We start from the raw sequence: 21,785 nt of genomic DNA on the forward strand, positions 1-21,785 counted from the left end.
AAAGTAAAGAAGTGAAAATAAGGTGCTGAAAGTGGAGAACAAAATGAAAGCAAAGAAAGAGTTGTAGTGGAGGAAAATAATGAATGTGATCTCAAATGCGTCATGTCCCAACGTGGACAGGTAGAACTAGCAGTGGCTTCCTGTGGCATCCTAGGGGAACAGCCATCAGTTAGCCAAGGCAAAGTCTCAGCCACTTAGGCAAGAGGCTGAACCTTGTCCAGACAGGTCTGTTTTGCAATGCTGTAGTGCCCAACTTGGAAGGCTATTAGCAGACTTCTCAACAGAAACTTTACAGGCCATGAGAGAGCAAAATGACAAGTTCAAAATATGAAAATATTGAAACTACCAGCCAACACTACTCCGTCCGACAAAGTTATCTTTTACATACGAAGGAGAAATAGAGGCTTTCCATGACAAACAAAAGCTGAAGGAGTTCACTACCACTAGACCTGCCTTACCAGAAATGTTCAAAGGAGCTCTTCTACCTGAAATAAAAAGGAACAGTATAAAAACTTTGAGTAATGTGATAGAATCAGAAAACTGAAAACTATTTCAGACTAGTAAGTTTATCATAAAGGTTAAAAGGAAGAAAACATTAAATATAACTATAATTATTTCAATTTGGTAATGAACTCATAGAAAGGGATAATTTCTGACAACCAAAAACAGAAGGAGATGTGTGTGTGTGTGTGGGGGGGGGGGTAGATGGAACCTACATAGGAAATGAAGACATTATCAGCAGAAAAAGGGCAATTTTATCTATGAGGTATTTTACACAAACCACATGGTAACCACAAAACAAAAATCTAGAGCAGAGACATGTAGCCTCCAGGAGACTCATCTCAACTCTACAAACACAGGCTCAAAGTAAAGGGGTTGAAGATGACACTTCAAGCAAATGGTAGCCAACAGAAAGTGGTGTACCAATACTTATATCAGAGAAAACAGACTTCAAACCAAAAGAAGCAACAAGAGACAGAAATGGACATTGTATTAATTTGAAAAGAGGGGCAATCCATCAAGAAGACATAACATTTATCAATGCATATGCACTCAACATAGGAGCAGCAAAATATAAAAAGCAACTATTAAAAGACTTAAAGAAACTGACAGCAACATAATAATAGGAGACTTTAGCACTCCACTTACATCAATGAACAGATAATCAAAACAGAAATTCAACAAGAAAACAGCAGGCTTAAATTATACATTAGACCGGGTGGACTTTATACAGGACGCTCCATCCAAAAGTAACAGAATACATTTTTCTCAAGTGCACATGGACCATTCTTAAGGACAGGCCTTATATTGAGACACAAAACAAGTTTCAATAAATATAAGAAGACTGAACTCATAGCAAACATCTTTTGTGACTGCAATGGTATAAAACTAGAAATCAACTAGAAGAAGAAAACTAGAAAACTCACAAATATGTGGAGATTAACCAACATACTACGGAACAACTAGTGAGCCAATGAGGAAATCAAAGAAGGAATTAAAAAATACATGGAGACAAATGAAAATGAAATGATGGCATACCAAATCTATAGAGTACAGCAAAGCGGTATGAAGGGGGAAGTTTTCAGCAATATGGCCTTACCTCAAGAAATAAAAAAATCTCAAACAATCTAACTTTACACTAATAGGAACTAGAAAACGTAGAACAACGCCCAAAATCAGTAGAAGAATGCCCAAAGTCAGTAGAAGAAAGGAAATAATAAAAATCAAAGCATAAATAAATAAAATATAAACTAAAAAGACAATATAAAATATCAATGAAACTAAGAGGTGGATCTTTGAAAAGATAAAATTGACACACCTTTAACTATGCTCACTAAGAAAAAATAGAGAAGACTCAAATAAGTAAAATCAGAAACAAAAGCAAAGTTACAACGGATACCACAGCTATACAAAGGATCATAAGAGGCTGCTATAAAATGGCTAAATGCCAACCAACTAGAAAATATAGAAGAAATGGATGAATTCTTAAAATCAACAACCTTCCAAGATTTAATCATGAAGAAATAGAAAACCTCACCAGACCAATCACTAGTAAGGAAACTGAAATAGTAATCAAAAAGCTCCCCACAAAAGGAGGCAAGGGTATACAATGGAGTAAAGACAGTCTCTTCGATAAGTGGTGCTGAGAAACTGTATACATACATGCAAAAATAACTGATATTGAACCACTTACTTATACCATTTAGAAAAATAAACTAAAAATGAATTAAAGACTTAAATATAAGACCTCAAACCATAATATTCCTAGAAGAAAACATAAGCAGTAAACTGTGCATTTGTATTAGCAATATCTTTTTGGACATGTCCCTTAAAGCAAGGGCAAAATAAGAAAAAAATAAATGGGACTACATTAAAGTAAGAAGTTTTGAACAGCAAAGGAAAAAAACCATCAACAAAACGAAAAGAGAACCTACTGAATGACACGGTATTTGCAAATGACACATCCGATAGGGGGATACTATCCAAAATATATAAGCAATTCAGACAACTTCAAAAAAAAAATCAATTAAAAACTGGCAGAAGACCTGAATAGACATTTCTCCAAAGAAGACATACAGATAGGAACAGACCTATGAAAAGATGCTCAACATCATTAAACATCAAAGAAATGCAAATCAAAACCGCAGTGGCATATCACCTTACATATGTCAGAATGGCTAAGCAAAATAATTCAACAAATCACCAGTGCTGAGAGTATGTGGAGAGAAGAGAACCCTTATAACAACTGTTGGTGGGACTGTAAATTGGTGTAGTCACAATGGAAAACAGTATAGAGATTCCTCAAAAAATATAGAGCTGCCATAAGACCCAGCAATTACACTTCTGGGTATTTATCCAAAGAAAACAAGAACATTAATTCAAAAAGATATATCCAGCTCTATGTTCATTGCAGCATTATTTACAACAGGCAAGATATGGAAGCAACCTAGGAGCCCATTGATAGATGAATAAAGAAGATATCTCTCTCTCTCTCTCTCTCTCTCTCTCTCTCTGTCACATAGACACACACACACACACACACACACACACACAATGGAATAATATTATACCAAGCAATAAAAAAGAATAAAATCTTGCCATTTGCAACAACATGGTATGGACCCAAAGGGTATTATGGTAAGTTAAGTAAATCAGACAGAGCAAGACAAATACCTTGATTTCACTTACAGGTGGAATCTAAAAAAAATTAAAGGAAACAGACACAGAACAATACATACACAGCACAACCTGAGAGTTGCCAAGGAGGAGAGGGATAGGGAAATGTGTGAAATTCAGAAAAAGAAAAAAAAAAAAAAGGTCTGCTGCCCAAAAACCTACCTGAGGGCAATACATTAAAAAGAAGAGAAAAAAAAAAAAAGGCCAGGACCAGATGGCTTCACTGGTGAATTCTACTAAATATTCAAAGAAGATTTAGTATCTATGCTTTCCAAACTCTTCCAAAAGTTGAAGAGGAAGGACAGATTCCTAATTCATTCCACAAGTCCAACATTATCCCAATAGAAAATTAAACAAGGACAACATAAAATCAGAAAATTACAGAAGGGTAACTGACTCTGGGTGGTGAACACAATGTGATATATAGATGATGTATTACAGAATTGTAAACTTGAAACCTATTTAACTTTACTAACCACTGTCACCCCAATAAACTTTAACTAAAAATAGGAAAAATTACAGGTCCAGGTCATAGGAATGGCGGTAGTGGGGCGTACTTTTGGAGTTCTCCTCCGGATCTTATCACAAATGGGACATCTATAACCCATCAAAGGACTCTGCTCATCACGCAGAACAGCTCAGAGACTCGTGCAAGGATTACTTGAAGGTGGGCAAATTGGGCAAGCAGGGGAAGATGGAAGGCAGCGGAGTGGAGATGCGGCCCGCATCTGCGGCTGTGGGGACGCTGCCGGCATCCGCAGCTGCAGAGAAGCAGGAGATCCCAGGACAAAACAGAAAACACAAAAGCCAGGAGGTGGGCTCTTTCCCTGCGTCCCACAGCTGATCTTTCCCACCGAGGGGGCAGCATGTCCAGCATTTGAGGCAATAACCTCAGCTGAGGCCTCCAGTTGGTCCCTAGGCCGGACAAAGGAAACAAACTCCATACCTGGGCCCCTCCCCCAACCCTTCCAATCCTACCCCCGCCCTTACAGACATTTAAACTGGCCCCTGAACTGAGGAGTAGTGTCAGATTACAGAAGAGCCTAAGCGCTCAGGCTCTGGGAAGACTGGCATGAAGCTCTGACCCAGGCAAGAGGCTGGGAAGAGTGTGATTTTTGCTGGGCTAGGAGAGAAGAGACTCCTCCACCCACAGCCACCACCTTTTCTGACCTGCGGAAGCGTGTGACACAGCTGGGCTGGGAGAGAGAAGACCCCTCCATCCCCAGCCCCCACCCTTTCTGGAGGACCTAGTGTGGGGCAATTACAACTGGGGAGGCACTAACAGGGATCAGCAGTAAGCAGCAGATGCAGCTCCCGGTTTTTAGCACCTCAGAAATCTCCCGCCCGCCACACACACACACACACACACACACACACACACACGGAAACAGAGCCCTAAGACTCAGGAGAACTGAACACAGGGCTGGTGGTGCTACTCTCAGTGTGCATATGTGCAGGTAAGGGCAGAAACTGCACTGACTTTGTAGAAACTACCATCCAGACCCCTCAGCCCCATGCATCTAAATCTGCAGTCCCAACGTCACTCTGGGCACCAGGTAACCGGCTCTGCCTGCACAATACACAGAGGACTCTTTTGTACAGCACAGGACAACCTGGAGGTTACTTGGTGGCCTTAAGCCAAGACTGGCGCTGCTTTTTGTTTTGTTTTGTTTTCTTTTGTCTTTATATCTTTGATATCTTTGCCTGTATTGAGTGTGGGTTATCGGTTGTTTTTACATGTGAATGATTTTGATTTCTTTCTCTTTTGTTGTTGTTGTTCTGCTTGGTGATTTGCTTTGTTCTGAAATTGCTCTACCAGGGCCCATCTTAAGAGGCACAAGATTCAATACACCCAGAGGCCAACTCCATACCAAACCACAGTACTACCAGGTTTGACCTACAAGTCACACACCCAGAGGGAACTCTGTATACAAGAGACTCACCTCAGATCAAAAGACACACACAGGCTGAAAGTGAAGGGTGGGAGTAAGATATTTCATGCAAATGGAAATGAGGAAAAAGCTAGAGTTGAAATACTTGTATCTGACAAAATAGACTTTAAAATGAAGAACATATTAAAAGATAAAGATGGGCACTATACAATAATAAAGGGATCGATCCGACAAGAGGACATAACCCTAGTCAACATCTATGCACCCAACATAGGAGCACCTAAATATATAAAACAGGTACTGACTGACAAAAAGACAGAGATCAACAGTAACACTATCATAGTATGGGACTTCAACACACCTCTGACAACAAGGGACAGGTCTTCCAGACAGAATATCAATATGGAAACAATAGCCTTAAATGACACATTGGACCACCTGGATTTAATCGACATTTTCAGAGCATGTCACCCCAAAATTGCAGAATACACTTTCTTCTCAAGCGCACATGGAACATTATCCAAAATAGACCATATGTTAGGCCACAAAACAAGTCTTGATAAATGTAAGAAAACTGAAATCATACCAATTGTCTTCTCTGACCACAATGCTATGAAATTAGAAATGAACTACAGGAAAAAAACTGGAAGACACACCAATTCATGGAGGCTGAATAACATGTTACTAATAAATGAATGGGTCAACCAGGAGATCAAGGAAGAAATCAAAAGTTATCTCGAGACAAACAAAAATGAAAACACGATGACCCAAAATCTATGGGATGCCGCGAAAGCAGTCCTAAGAGGGAAATTCATAGCATTGCAGGACTACCTAAAGAAACAAGAAACATCACTAATCAACAGTTTATCTTCACACTTAAAAGATCTGGAAAAAGAATAGCAAAATAAGCCCAAAGGGAGTACAAGGAAGGAGATAATAAAGATCAGAGCAGAAATAAATGAAATAGAAACCAGAAAAACAATACAAAAGATCAATCAATCAAAGAGTTAGTTTTTAGAGAAGATAAACAAAATTGACAAACGTTTAGCCAGACTCGTTAAAAAAAAGAGAGAGAGAGGACCCAAATTAATAAAATCAGAAATAAAGAGGAGAAATGACAAAAGACACTGCGGAAACACACAAAAATTTTAAGAAACTACTATGAGCAACTATATACCAACAAATTTGAAAATCTGGAAGAAATTGACAATTTTCTAGAGGCGTACAACCTTCCAAGGCTAACTCAAGAAGAAACAGAAAACCTGAATAGACTGATTACCACCAGGGAAATTGAATCAGTAATCAACAATCTCCCAACAAACAAAAGCCCTGGACCAGATGGCTTTACAGGTGAACTTTACAAAACGTTCAAAAAAGAATTATCACCTATTCTCCTCAAGCTCTTCCAAAAAATCCAGAAGGAGGGAAGACTCCCAAACAATTTTTACGAAGCCACTATCACCCTGATCCCAAAATCAGACAAAGACACCACAAAAGAAGAAAACTACAGGCCGATATCTCTAATGAACATAGATGCAAAAATCCTCAACAAAATATTAGTGAACAGAATTCAGCAATACATTAAAAAGACCATACACCATGATCAAGTGGGATTCATCCCTGGTATGCAAGGGTGGTTCAACATCCGCAAATCAATTAATGTGATACACCACATTAACAAAATGAAAAATAAAAATCACATGATCATATCAGTAGATGCAGAAAAAGAATTGATAAAATCCAGCAGCCATTTATGATAAAAACCCTTAAGAAAGTGGGAATAAAGGGATCATATCTCAACATAATAAAGGCCATATATGATAAACCCACAGCTAACATCATACACAATGGGGAAAAGCTAAAACCTTAAGATCAGGGACAAGGCAAGGTTGCCCACTGTTTCCACTTCTATTCAACATAGTGCTGGAAATACTAGCCACAGCAATCAGACAAGAAAAAGAAATAAAAGGCATCCATGTCAGTAAGGAGGAAGTAAAACTGTCACTATATGCAGATGACATGATACTATATATAGAGAACCCTAAAGACTCCACCAAGAAACTATTAGAGCTGATAGATGAATTTAGTAAACTAGCAGGATACAAAATTAATATTCAGAAATCAGTTGCATTTGTATATACCCATAATAAAACATCAGAACAAGAAACGAAAAAAAAAATCCCATTTACAATTGCTCCAAAGACTATAAAATTCCTGGGAATAAATTTAACCAAAGAAGTAAAAGACCTGTACTCAGAAAATTATAAGACACTGAAGAAAGAAGTGAAAGAAGATACAAATAGATGGAAACAAATAACATGTTCATGGATAGGAAGAATTAATATAGTTAAAATGTCCATACTGCCTAAGGCAATATACATATTCAACGCAATTCCTATCAAACTACCAACGACGTTTTTCACAGAAATAGAACATATAATCCTAAAATTTATATGGGACCATAAAAGACCCCGTATAGCCTCAGCAATCTTGAGAAATAAGAGCAAAGTGGGAGGTATAACGATACCTGACATCAAATTATACTACAAGGCTACAGTAATCAAAACAGCATGGTACTGGCATAAAATCAGACACAGAGATCAATGCAACAGAATAGAGAGTCCAGAAATAAATCCATGCCTATATGGCCATTTAATCTATGACAATGGAAGCAAGAATTTACAGTGGGGTAAAGACAGTCTATTCAATAAATGGTGCTGGGAAACCTGGACACACACATGCAAAAAAATGAAGCTGGACCACCTCTTTACACCACATACAAAAATAAATTCAAATTGGCTTAAAGACTTAAATGTAAGATACGAAACCATAAAATATCTAGAAGAAAATATAGGAAGAAACTTCACAGACATTACCCGGAGTAAGATTTTCACTGATATATCCCCTCACGCGAGGGAAGTAAGAGAAAAAATAAACATGTGGGATTACATCAAACTAAAAAGTTTTTTCAAAGCAAAGGATACCATCAATAAAACAAAAAGGGATCCTACTGAATGGAAAAAGATATTTGCCAATGATATATCTGATAAGGGGTTAATATCACAAATTTGTAAAAAACTCACTCAACTCAACTGCAAACAAACAACCCAATTAAAAAATGGGCAGAGGACATGAAGAATCATTTTTCTAAAAAGGACATACAGATGGCAAACAGACATATGAAGAAATGCTCAACCTCACTATCAGAGAAATGCAAATAAAAACCACAATGAGATACAACCTCACCCCAGTCAAAATGGCTTTCATCAATAAATCAACAAACAACAAGTTTTGGCGCAGATGTGGAGAAAAGGGAACGCTTGTGCACTGTTGGTGGGATTGCAGATTGGTGCAGCCACTATGGAAAACAGTATGGAGGTATCTCAAAAATCTGAAAATGGAACTACCTTATGACCCAGCAATTCCATTCCTAGGTATCTATCCGGAGAAATCCAAAACTCTAATCCAAAAAACTTTATGCACTCCTATGTTTATTGCAGCACTATACACAATAGCCAAGACATGGAAACAACCGAAATGCCCATCGGTAGATGACTGGATTAAGAAACTGTGGTACATTTATACAATGGAGTATTATGCAGCCATAAAGAAGAAAGAAATCATACCATTTGCAACAACATGGATGGACCTAGAAAACATTATGTTAAGCGAAATAAGTCAAACAGAGAAGGACAAATACCATATGATCTCACTTATATGTGGAATCTAAAGAAAAGAATAAGTGAATGAACTAATCAGAAACAGTTTTGGAGACAGAGGAAAAACTGAGGGTTGCTAGATGGGAGGGGGGTGGGGATAAGGGGGAATGTGAGGGGATTGGAAAACAATCAGTAACCAAAAGATGGCCACGGGGTCTTGAAAATTAATTTGGGGAATGTAATCAATAATGTTGTAAAGATTTTGTAGGGTATCTGATGGACACTTGTCCCATTTGGGAGACCACCTCAGGGATGATGTAGACGCCTGATCACTGCACTGTACACCTGAAGCTGAAGCTGAACAATAATGAATGCCAACTATAATTTTATATATATATATATATATATATATATATATATGTATATACTTGTAAGTATGTATATACTTACAAGAAGCGGAGTACAGCATTAGGAATAGAGACAGTGGAAATGTAATGGCTCTGTACGATGTCAGAGGGATAGTGGATGAGGGGAGGGGGGTTCACACAGTGTGAGGGATATAAATGATAAACATCTAAGTATTACTTTGTCTTGTGCACCTGAAACTAATAAAAAGAAAATTACAGACCAATATTTCTGATGAACATAGATACAAAAATTCCCTACTAAATATTAGCAAACAAAATACAAAAATATTAAAAAATCATACACCAAGTTCCAATCAAGATGGCAGGGTAGGTAAATGCTGTGCTCACCTCCTTCCAAGACCACATCAAAATTAAAACTGAATGATAGAACAACCATCATTGAGAACCACTTGAAGTTTAACTGAACAGAAGTCCTATAGCTAAAGATATACAGAAAAAGCCATGTTAGCAGAGATGTAGAACAGGCTTGTCCCACACCCATGTGAGGCAGTTAAAACTTGGGAGGAATATCTCGGCTGTGGAAGTCCCAACGAGGAGCGAGAGGTTCCAGCCCCACAGGGTTCCAGTGCTAGGAAGAAAATTCACCACAACTTCTGGCTGTGAAAACCAGCAGAGATTCTGGCTGAGTGACACTGAGGGCTGCTGGAGTCCCAGGTTTTCCTCTTAAAGGGCCCCCACACAGACTTACATGCTGATGAACTCACTCACTCTGAGCTCCAGCACTGGAGCAGCAGCTCAAAAAGCACGTGGGGCATACAAGGAGGAACAAAATTGTCTGGCTTCAGAGGAAGGACTGGAGGAGAAGCTTCCTCCCAGACAGAAGTGCTGGTACAAGCCACAGTTCCTTTGTTGAGCTCCCTCCACCCCCAATCAGTGTGCCTACACTGGCAGGAACCATATCTGAGTCTTCATCAAACTAGTTAACACTGTTCGTCCCTCCCTGGTGATTCACTGAGACCCTGCCCCACTGAACATGCAGGCCCACCTAAGTCTCTTTCAGTGGCTTTCCCATACAAATGGCTTTTCTTGGCTCATGCTGCATAGTTTCCTAAAATCTCACAGACTCACAAACCACAAACAAGCAGCATCTGGCCTTGGCATGACCATAACTCTTGCTAAGCAGCCCCAGCCTGGCACGAATGGTAGCCATCCTTGGCTCACAGCTTAGCCTCTCCCAGGCACCTCAAAGCCCAGCACAAGTGACAACCATACACAGATCATTTTGTAGCACATAACAAGCTCCGGGCACGGCACAGGCAGCAGCTGAACTTGGCCTGCACTAGAACCCCTCCAAAGAGTCCCCAGAACCAACACACCTGGTGCCCAGTACCAGAGTACACAAACAGCACACCCTAAGAGGAGACTCAGCAGAGCCTGCTTAAGTGAATCCTGCTCTATAGGGTCAGCCCCTGCACAACAGGTCCTCCACTGTAGTCACAGCAAGTCCTCATAACCAATCAGCCTGAGTATCAATCCCTCCCACTGACACGGCAAAAACAATCAAGGCTCAAATACAACAGAAGGGCACACATAACCCACAAAAGGGACAAAATTGGAGCCCCCGGCTCAGGTAACCAGGGAGACTGTGCCACTGTGCCCCACGAGACACCTACAACATAGGACCACTCTACCAAACCACTGGACATAGCAGCTCTACCTGATACATAGAAACAAACACAGGAAAGCAGACAAAATGAGGAGACAAAGAAACATGTACCAAATTAGAGAACAGAACAAAACTCCAGAAAAAAAGAACTAAACAAAATGGAGATAAGCAATGTAGTATATGCAGTGTTCAAAACACTGGTTCTAAGGATGCTCATGATCTCAGTGAAAACGTCAACAAAGAGATAGGAAACATAAAAATGGAAATTAAAATAATAAAAAAGAAACAGGTCAGAAATGAAAAATACAATAACTGAAATGAGGAATATATCAGGGGAATTAACAGTAGATTAGATGAAGAAGAGGATTGAATCAATGATTTGGAAGATATGATAGCGGAAAACACCCTATCAGAGCAGCAATAAGAAAAAAAATCCAAAAAATGAGGATAGTTAAAGGGGCCTCTGGGACAACATCAAGTGTACCAACATTCACATCATAGGGGTACCAGAAAGAGGAGAGAGAGAGCAAGGAATTGAAAAATCATTTGAAGAAGTAATGACAGAAATCTCCCCTAACTTGGCGAAGAAAATAGATGTACCAGTCCAGGAAGCGCAGAGAGTCCCAAACAAGATGAAACCAAGACAGATAATAATTAAAATGCCAAAGGTTGAAGACAAAGAAGTAATCTTAAAAGCAGCAAGAGCAAACCAGTTAGTTATCTACAAGGGAATTTCGATAAGACTGTCAGCTGATTTCTCAACAGAAAATGCAGGATAGAAGGGACTGGCACATAATAGTCAAAATCATGAAAAGCAAGGACCTACAACCAAGATTACTCTACTCAGCAAAACTATCATTTAGAATAAAAAAAGAGATAATGAGCTTCCCAGACAAGAAAAAGCTAAAGGAGTTCATCATCACCAAACCAGTATTATAGGAAATGTTAAAGGAACTTCTTAAAAAAAAAAAAAAAAAAGATAAAAAATACAAATAAAATGGCAATAACTACATATTAACAATTACTTTAAATGTAACTGGTTTAAATGCTTCAATCAAAAGATAGGGTGGCTGAATGTATAAGAAAACAATACCCTTACATATGGTGCGTACAAAAGACTCACTTCAGATTGAAAGAAACACACATACTGAAAGTAAGGGGATAGAAATAGATATATCATGAAAAGGGAAACAAACAAACAAAAAAATCCAAAGTAGCAATACTTATCCCAGACAAAATAGACTTTAAAGAAAGGCTATATATAACAAGAGACAAAGAAGGACCCAGCAATCCCACTGCTGGGTTCTTCATCTGGAGAAAACCCAAAACCCTAATTTGAAAAGATATATGCATCCATTCCATATATCTTTGCAGCATTATTTACAATAGCCAAGATATGGAAGCAACCTAAGTGTCCACCAATAGATGAATGGATAAAAAAAGAAGTGGTACATATATACAATGGAATATTACTCAACCATAAAAAAGAACGAAATCTTGCCATCTGCAACAACATGGATAGACCTAGAGGGTATTATGCTAATGAAATAAATTAGACAGAGAAAGACAAACACCATATGATTTCATTTATATGTGGAATCTGAAAAACAAAATAAACAAAACAGAAACAAACTCATTGAGAACATTTTGATGGTTGCCAAATTCGAGTTTTGGGAGGATGGCTGAAAGGGGGGTAGGGACTGAGAGGTACAAATTGGTAGTTACATAATGGTCATGGGGATGTGGGGTATAATGTGGAGAATATAGTTAATGGTGTAATGATAATGTGTGGTATCAGATAGGTACTGGATTTGTTAAGGTGATCACTTTGTGGGTGATATAGATGTCTGGCTATTGTGTTGTATACCTGAAACTAATATAGTGTTGTATGTCAACCATAATTTAAAAACTTTATTTAAAGTTTAATTTAAAGTTTAAAAAAAATCATACACCATGATCAAATGGATTTATTCCAGGGATGCAAGGATGGTTCAACACCAGCAAATCACTCAAAGTGATACAACATGTTAATAAAATGAAGGATAAAAATATGATCTTTCAATAAATGAAGAAAAGTAATTTCAAAAGATTCAATATCCATTTATGATAAAAACTGTTGATTAAATGGGTATAAAAGGCAAGTACCTCAACATAAAGTAGGTCATATATGACAAACCCATAGTTTGTATCATACTCAATAGTGAAAAACTGAAAGATTTTCCTCTAAGATTAGGAATAAGATAAGGGTACCTACTTTCACCACTTTTATTCAGAGCAGTTGGCATGAAAAAGAAATAAAATGCATCAAAATTGGGAAGGAAGAGGTAAAGCTGTCATTATTTGTGATGACAATTTTGCATACGAAAAACTCCAAAGACTACACCAAAAGACTGTTAAAAATAATAAACAAAGTAAAGTTGCAGGGTATAAAATCAACATACAAAAAACTTCTGCATTCCTATACATTAACAAAAAAAAATATGAAAGAGAAATGAAGAAAACAATGACATTTACTATCACAACAAAAAGAATAAAATACCTAGGAATAAACCTAACCAAGGAAGTAAAAGACATCTACCCTGGAAACTATAAGACATTTTGGAAAGAAATTAAAGATGACACAATAGAAATGGAAAGATATTCCGCAATCATGGATTAGAATAATTAATATTGTTAAAATGTCCCTATTACATAAAGCAATCTACAGATTCAAAGTAATCCCTATAAAAATCCCAATGGAATTTTTCACACAAATAGAACAAAATATATTTAAATTTGGACAGAACTACAAAAAACAAAAACCTGAATAGCCAAAGCAATACTGAGAAAAAAGAACAAAGCCTGAGGTATCACATTCCCTGATTTCAAACCATATTACAAAGATAGAGCAATCAGAACAGCAAGGTATAGCAGAAAGACAGACACACAGAACAATGCATCAAAATTCAGAGCTCAAAAATAAACTCACACATATATGGACAACTAATTTTTGACAAAGCAGCACAGAACATACAATAAACAAAGGGAAGTCTCTTCAATAAATGGTGTTCGGAACTGGACAGCCACAGGCAAAAGAATGACACTAGACTGTTTTTTGTCACCATACACAAAAATTAACTCAAAAGGGATTCAAGTCTTGAACACAAGACCTGAAGCCATAAAATACATAGATGAAAACACAGGCAGTAAGCCCCTTGATGTTGGTGTTCCTGTGGATTCAACTCCAAAGGCATGGGGAAAAAAGCAAAAATAAAGAAATAGTACTATATCAAACTAAAAATCTCCTGTCCAGAAAAGGAAACCATCAACAAAAAGAAAAGGCAACCTACCGAACAGAAAAAGGTATTTGCAAATTAATCATCCAATAAAGGGTTTATATCTAAAATATGTGAAGAACTCATACATTTCAACAACAAAAAACAGAACTCTATTAAAAAATGGGCAGATGATCTGTATAGAGATTTTTCTAAAGAAGACATAAACACGTATAGATGGCCAATGGGCACATGAAAAGATGTTCAACATCACCATTAAGGAAATGCATATCCAAACCTCAATAAGATTATCACCTCACCTGTTAGAATGAATATCATCTAAAAGACAAGAAACAACAAGTGTTGGAGAGGATGCACAAAAAAGCAAATCATCATATACTGTTGGTGGGACTGTACACTAGTACAACCACTATAAACTAGAAAAACTGTAGGGATAATCCTCAAAAAATTAACACAATAACTGTCATATGATCCAGCTATCCCACTTCTGGGTATTTATCCAAAGAATATGGAAACACTAATACAAAAATATATATGTATCCCTATGGTCAATGCAGCATTATTTACAATAGACAAGATATGGAAATGGTATGTGTCCATTGACATATGAGTAGATAAAATACCTAGAAATAAACTTAACAAAGGATATGGAGGACCTATGTACTGAAAATTACAAAACAATATTAAAAGAAATTTAAGAAAACAGCATGGTATTAGCAGAAACTGAAGAAAACACAAAGAAATGAAAAGATATTCCGTGTTCATGGATTGGAAGAATCAATACAGTTAAAATGGCCATGTTGCCCAAAGTAATATAGATTTAATGCAATCCCCATCAAAATCCCATTGGCATTTTTTAAATAAATAGAACAAAAAATCATCAGACTTGTACAGAATCCCAAAAGACCCCAGATAACCAAAGCAATCCTGAAAAAAAAAAAAGAGCAAAGCCAGAGGTATTACACTATCTGACTTCAAATTATACTACAAAGCTACAATCACCAAAACAGCCTGGGATGGGCAGAAAAACAGACGCATACACCAATCGAACAGAACTGGGAGCCCACAAATAAAGCCATATATATATGGGCAAATAATTTTCGACAAAGGAGCCAAAAACATACAATGGAGAAAAGAAAGCCTCTTCAATAATTCCTGCTGGGAAAATTGGAAAGCCACATGCAAAAGAATGAAACTAGACTGGTTTTTGTCACCATACACAAAAATTAACTCAAAATGGATGGAAGGCCTAAATATAAAACCTAAAATAAAATACATAAAACATAGGTACTAAACTTAAGGACCTTGGTCTTAGAGAGAATTTTATGAATTTGACCTCAAAGGCAAGAGAAGTAAAAGCAAAAATAAATGAATGGGAATATATCAAACTAAAACGCTTCTGCAGCAAAATAACTCATCCCAGACTTAATTGTCTGACCTCGTATATGAAAAAATGCTCAACTTCACTTGCTATTAGGGAAATGCAAATCAAAACCACAATGAGCTATCACCTAACACCTCTTACAATGGCTATTATTAATAACATAAGTAATAACAAGTGTTGGAGAGGCTGTGGAGAAAAAGGAACCCTCATATACTCCTGGTGGGAATGTAAATTGGTACAGCCACTATGGAAAACAGTATGGAGGTTCCTCAGAAAATTAAGAATAGAATTACCATATGACTAGGCAATCCCTCCCCGGGGTATCTACCCAAAAAATCTGAAAACATTTATCCGTAAAGATATATGTACCCCGATGTTCATTGCAGCTTTGTTTACGGTGGCCAAGACATGGAAACTACCAAAGTGTCCTTTGATAGATGAGTGGACAAAGCAGATGTGCTATATATACACAATGGAATACTACTCTACCATAAGAAAAAATGAAATACTGTCACTTGCGACCACATGGATAGATCTTGGGATTATTATGCTAAGCGAAGTAAGTCAAACAGGAAAAGGACCATGTGACTTCACTTATATGTGGGATAGAAAAGTGAAAGCAACAAAGGTACAAGACAAACAAAGAAACAAAACCTCATAGATATAGGCAACAATTTAGTGGTTACCAGAGAGTAAGGGAGGAGGGGAGATGGTAGAAGAGGGTAAAGGGTGATGGACGGAGAACTCTCTGGGTGGTGAGTCCACAATGTTACATAAATGATGCATTATAGAAACATTCACTTGGAACCTATGTAATTTTACTAACCATTGTCACCCCAATAAATTTAATAAAAAATTTTTAAAATAGGAAAAAATATTCAATGGTGAGGGTCCGATGAAACCAAAAGCAAGATATATATTAGAAAACTGATTACTGTAACTTGTCACACTGTCATATTAATGGAGGGGAAAAAAAACCCATATAATCATAGTAGTAAATACAGACAAAGTATCTGGAGAAGAAACTCCATACTCATTCATAATAAAAACTCTCAGCAAACTAAGAATGAAAGGAACTTTCTTCACCTGAAAAGAAAATCTACTAAAAATGGTCAAACATTTGTAGAATTCCCTTGTAAATTCAGTAGCAAGACAAGGAAATTCTCTATAACTGCTACTATTTCTCCTTGTACTGAAGATCCCAGCCGGCATAGTAAAACAAGCTAAAAAAATGCTTAAAAATATTGGAAAAGAAGAAACTGCCATTATTCACAATATAATTAATAGAGAATCCATAAATTATCAAAACAAGTACAATTCAGAAAAGCTGAAGCATTTAAAATCAGTATGTGAAAATATCAATCATGTTCTCATTTACCATCAATAATCAGAAAAGTGTGGTTTAAAAAACAGACTTCACAGTAACAGAAACTATAAAGTAATTAGGAGTGAATCGAACAAAACAGCTTAGAAATTACATTATTACTATATGGTATACATGGTTTCATATACTGTAGAAATGGTTTCAATTTTATCATTTGTAGATAGCTTTTTGGTTTTTGTTTGGCTAGTTATTTTTAATGTCATAATCAATTAATTTAGTGTCACAGTCAACTCTTATTTTTCTTCTCCCATTAATAAGTTTTTGGTAATATTACCTTAAAAATCACAACTTCCCAGCGCAGGACAACAGAAAAAGCAGGGCAGAATTGTCAATAATCTTCATTGTCTTCACTGGATAAACTATTTTACAAATGCACGAAGGAAAAGGAGTCATACTGGAATCCTTCAAAGACTGAAAAATAGTAAAATAAGGTAAAATCATTTTTGCTGTTACTGTTTATCTCTTTTCCCTGGCCTCCTCAGGTCCTTATGCTCCACCATGCCCCCATTTCAATTATATGCTATTCTTATAAAAAAGTTGTATAGATAGGTTGAAAGGGACTATTGCATAGCAATAACAAATATTAATAATAAATAATAACAGCCATAGACTACGGAAGCCAATTAGAACAGTATCTGGCACGTAAAAAGTGTTCAGTAAATATTTACTATTATTACAATTTTCATTGATTTGAATCACTGGAGGACATTATGCAGCTCTTGCACTTCTTGCCCTATACAACCTCCTTTGTTTTCTATCTGAGCATTACTATCCCTCCTGCCCACCACTACTACACGCTTGGACAGAGATAAAGTTGGGGAAAGTCAGGCTTTAAGGAATGACCTGGTGATGCTTTCAAGTAAAATAGAGCTCATTCGTTTTCTTGCATTACCACCAAGCCCTGAATCCAGAACCCCGTTAGTTGTCACTGTTACCCTATCATTCACTGACTTCATTATTCAAATATATGTTTCACTCCTACTATGTACCAGGCACTATGCCTTGGTCATCCATGCCTTCCAGCTTCCAGCACAATGGTGAGTCCATTGCAATGGATCCATAGAAGTTTACTGCATGAATGAAGAAAGGATGCCCTGTGTCCTTTGGATTACAAGGATCTGTGAGGCTTAGATCAGATTTGGTTTTATTTTTTAATTATATAAGGTCATATAAATACAAGATTGTTTCTGATAGTAAAAACTGGACTACTAAAATATATCACTTGCTTGAAAATCTTCAATGGTTGCCACTGCTTGTGGATTAAACTGCATACTCCTTAGCATAACATTCAAGGCGCTGCAACACTCTATCTCACTTCCAAGTCCTTCTCATAGATTCAGTTATAGCCAAGCTTTTCCCAGAACAAGCCTGTCTTGGATTTTTTGTTCTGGAAGCACTAGGCCTGAAAAACATTCTCTTCCCCTCCACATGGCTGATGTCACTAACCCTTTAAGGGTCACCCAAATTTCCCCCTTCCTCTGATAGCTCATGATTACTACTACCAGGCAGAATGACTTGGTCCCTCCTAGGTTGCCTCCTAAATACCTTAAACAAGCAAACATTATGTCACGTGGGTTTGATTTACCATACTGTAAATATATATTTTTTTTTTTTTTACTTATTAAATTCTCCCACCATATACAGAAAAACAATCCTACACTTCTGCAGCTCACCTTGTAATACCTTCTGTTAGGACAGGGCTAGGCATAGGAATTAGGCCTTCAATACACTGTTATTGATCTTGAACAAAGCATTTTTTGCAGTATATTTTACTTTTTGTTTTTCTTTTATTTTAGCTTGTGCAAAATGTACAAGGCAAATGTAGAAGATTTTCTCCCACACTGAAGGCTTTCCGACTAGTTTACAGAAAAAAAGCATTAGACAGAGAAAAGGATAGGGACAGAGCACCTGACAGAACAGAGAAGGAGCATACTCAGTGGGTGAGCCACCTGAAAATTCCCGGTGGACTCCATGGTCTGTGAATTAGCTTTGGCCATGTCTGAATTTTCACTGTGAAGAAAAGGCTTATTTGCCTGTGGCCCTGTTGCAACCATGTGGATGGAGGTTGGCAACCTGAGGTCAGTAAGGTAACAACAGCCCCCTCTCAAAGAAGCCTGAGGTGCAGAGCATGCTTCTGCCCCTTCAGTGTCCAAGGCTGGATAGGAGAGAATCAGTTCCTTTCCTGGGGAAAGCCTGGCTAACAAGGCAGAAGGTCCCAGTGCTGGGGAGCTTCTGGCTTACGAGACAAGAATTATCACAGAGCAGCATGTGCTAAACAATTCCAAGGGAAATGAGTCCATAAACATCGAGGGGACACAGTGAAGGAGTGAATGGAACAGGCTGGGGTTATTTGGAAGGAGAAGAGTTGCTAAAAGAGAAAATCTTTTTCTATCCAAGTCATACACACAACAAAGCATTTCTTAAATTGAAAAATTCCATATATACACAAAAGTAACAAGAACGGTATAATGAATTGCCACATATACATCACCTAGCTATAATAATTATCAACTCATGAATCTTTTGTTTGTAGCCCCCACCTCAAATCCACGAAATTACTTTCATGCATATCAAAGACTTAAGTCTATTTCTTAAAAACTAAAACTCACAATTATCACAACTAATATATTAAAAATACTTACTTAATGTCATTAAATACGCATAATTTTATGCAAGCATATGTTGTGAAAGAGTTATTTAACGCATGCATATTTTCTTCCATTTTAAAATCGTGGCGAGAACAGGGAAAACGGAAGGCGATCTGGGAAATGCATAATTAAGTTTCACAGAGCCAGGATGTCCCAGATGAGAAAGAATCTAACCTGGTTTAGGGTGGGAGAAGTATATTTTACTACTTCTCCGGAGGAGGAGGGTGCGACGTTAGGCCGGGTGTTGCAGGAGGAGGTGCCGAGGGGAGCGAAGTACTACCTCCGTTCGGGGTTCCTTCCGGATAATCCCACCGCGGAGCTAGGAGGCAGCGCTTTTTTGGAGGCTTGGTTTCCCGCGTGTTTCCAGGTGGGAGCGTGGATCTCCCGGAGGTACAAGGTTGGTCCTCCATAAGGATTATAGGACTTGGCGTCAGCTCTCTCTGCTGGACCCTGGCGAGGCCGAGACCTGAGATGGCGGCGGGTCGCCTCCAAGCAGAGCTTCCTCCGGGTTTCTATCACCGCATTTCCGGTATCCTGATACGTATATCCCGTCTCTGTCTCCGCCCCAGCTCCCTACCCCACCCCATTTTAACGTTTCTACAAGGATTGGTCTTTAAAAAAATGATGCGTATATATAATATAATGCTTTTCCATCATCCCTCCCCCCAATGTAATTAAATCTATGAACAGACTTATAAAACCTATGCAATTTTATGATTAGAAGAAATTCAGATCTATACCTAAGTAGTAAACTCCGCAGATTGTGGAACGGCGCGGAGTGTGAGGGGCGGGGCGGGGGCGGGGAAAACAAAGAAATGATTGAAGCGCTAAGGGCTTTAATATCGAGTTGCAGATGCACAACACAAAGCCACGAAACTACCTACGATCATTTGACAAACAGTATACAAAGGTATTAGTCGACGAAAGTGCAGAATAGCACACTAGCACTGACCTTGAAAGTTGAATGTGGAAAATAAATTCACCATATGTCAGAATCTAAGATCACTTTTTTCTTCGTATTTTAACAAATTAGAAATCTCTAAAAGCTTGCCTTTTTTAAAAAAAATGCTTAAACATCTAGGGAAATGTCTGACAATTGATAGTATGTCATACTTTAATTAGCGAAGTTTATTTTTTTCCTAGAGTTATAAAATGTGATTTATCTTAACACCGCAAGTGTATTTATTCTGTGCTATAAGGTAATTAACCAGAAGAGGGTGCAATGTGGCTTAGTAGAAAAGGGTACTGGAACTACTTAGGCCCTCACCATTCACATCCATCCCCCCTTGGCTATGGACAAACTAGACCACACTTTTCTAGCACTGTCCTCATTTTATTTTATTTTTTTTAAATAATGGAGATCGATCTTTAATATCAAAATAGATCTGACTTTTAAAAGCTATTTGCAAGCTTGTGATATTTAAGTAGTTTATTAAACACTGAGCTTTTGTTGCCAGGAGATAATTTCTTCCTTGCAAAACTACTGCCATAATCAGGGGTAATGCAATTAAAACACTTATTAACCAGGATTGCCTCTCATCTCCATCATCTCTACCTTCCTTTAAGTACCAGAGCAGCCCTTTATGCGAATTAGACACTTGGAAAATGTTTGGAATAGAAATGACCCTGTGGTTTTCTATCAGAACTGCTAATAAAGACAAGAAATGTAGCAGTAGGGTAATGAAAATATGTGATGGGAAATCAAGAGAACTAAGGCTCTAGAGCTAGAAGAGCAGTTGCGACTAGATATAAATATGTGTAAGTCAGTAACATAGATGTGGTAGTTGAAGTCATGGGACTTGATGATATCCCCCAAGAGAAAATGTAGAGAAAAGAGAAGTGGGGTAAAGACAGAACATTGAGTAATTAGAGACAGAAGAAGAGAAGCCTGCTACAAGGGCTAAGAAAGATGGCCAAAGTCAAAGGAGAGATCTCTCTTGGCACTATTGACATTTGAGGACAGATCATTCTTTGTAGTGATGTGGGGGGTGGGGGAAGGCTGTCCTGTGCATTGCAGGATGTTTACCAGTATCCCAACCCATGCCGGTAGCACCCCCCAACACTCCCAGTTGTGATAACCAAAAATATCTCCAGACACTACCAAATGTCCCCTGGGGGCAAAATCATCTCTGCTGAGAACTACTGGTCTCTCTATCCCTAATCCTCCAAACTTGTTCCTAGTGTTCTTCATCAGTGAACTTCGTGCCTTTGACACAGTAGAAGTCAAATCTTGAAGTCTTTATTTTTTTATATTGCAAAGTATTTTATTATTTCCCAAAGTAAATACAGTAACATTTTTACAATCCTTTTACATGGGTCTCTAAGTTTGTGA

General features: G+C 37.7%; 1 protein-coding gene across 2 annotated transcripts in view; it reads right to left on the reverse strand.

Annotated features, from left to right (window-relative positions):
• NBDY (negative regulator of P-body association) overlaps nucleotides 1–19,968 on the reverse strand; it is a 38,835-nt gene extending 18,867 nt beyond the window's left edge. For both annotated transcript variants that reach the window (XM_033119474.1, XM_033119485.1), the window contains exons 1-2: nucleotides 19,628–19,968; nucleotides 17,080–17,216 (exon numbers count right to left, since the gene is read on the reverse strand). In XM_033119474.1, coding sequence (XP_032975365.1) covers nucleotides 19,657–19,863 — 207 coding nt within the window. In that variant the 5' untranslated portion in view covers nucleotides 19,864–19,968 and the 3' untranslated portion in view covers nucleotides 17,080–17,216; nucleotides 19,628–19,656. The remainder of the gene's footprint in view (nucleotides 1–17,079; nucleotides 17,217–19,627) is intronic.
• Nucleotides 19,969–21,785: the final 1,817 nt, after the last annotated feature.

The sequence above is a fragment of the Rhinolophus ferrumequinum genome, chromosome X (assembly GCF_004115265.2).
Source record: "Rhinolophus ferrumequinum isolate MPI-CBG mRhiFer1 chromosome X, mRhiFer1_v1.p, whole genome shotgun sequence".
NCBI classification, from domain to species: Eukaryota; Metazoa; Chordata; class Mammalia; order Chiroptera; family Rhinolophidae; genus Rhinolophus; species Rhinolophus ferrumequinum.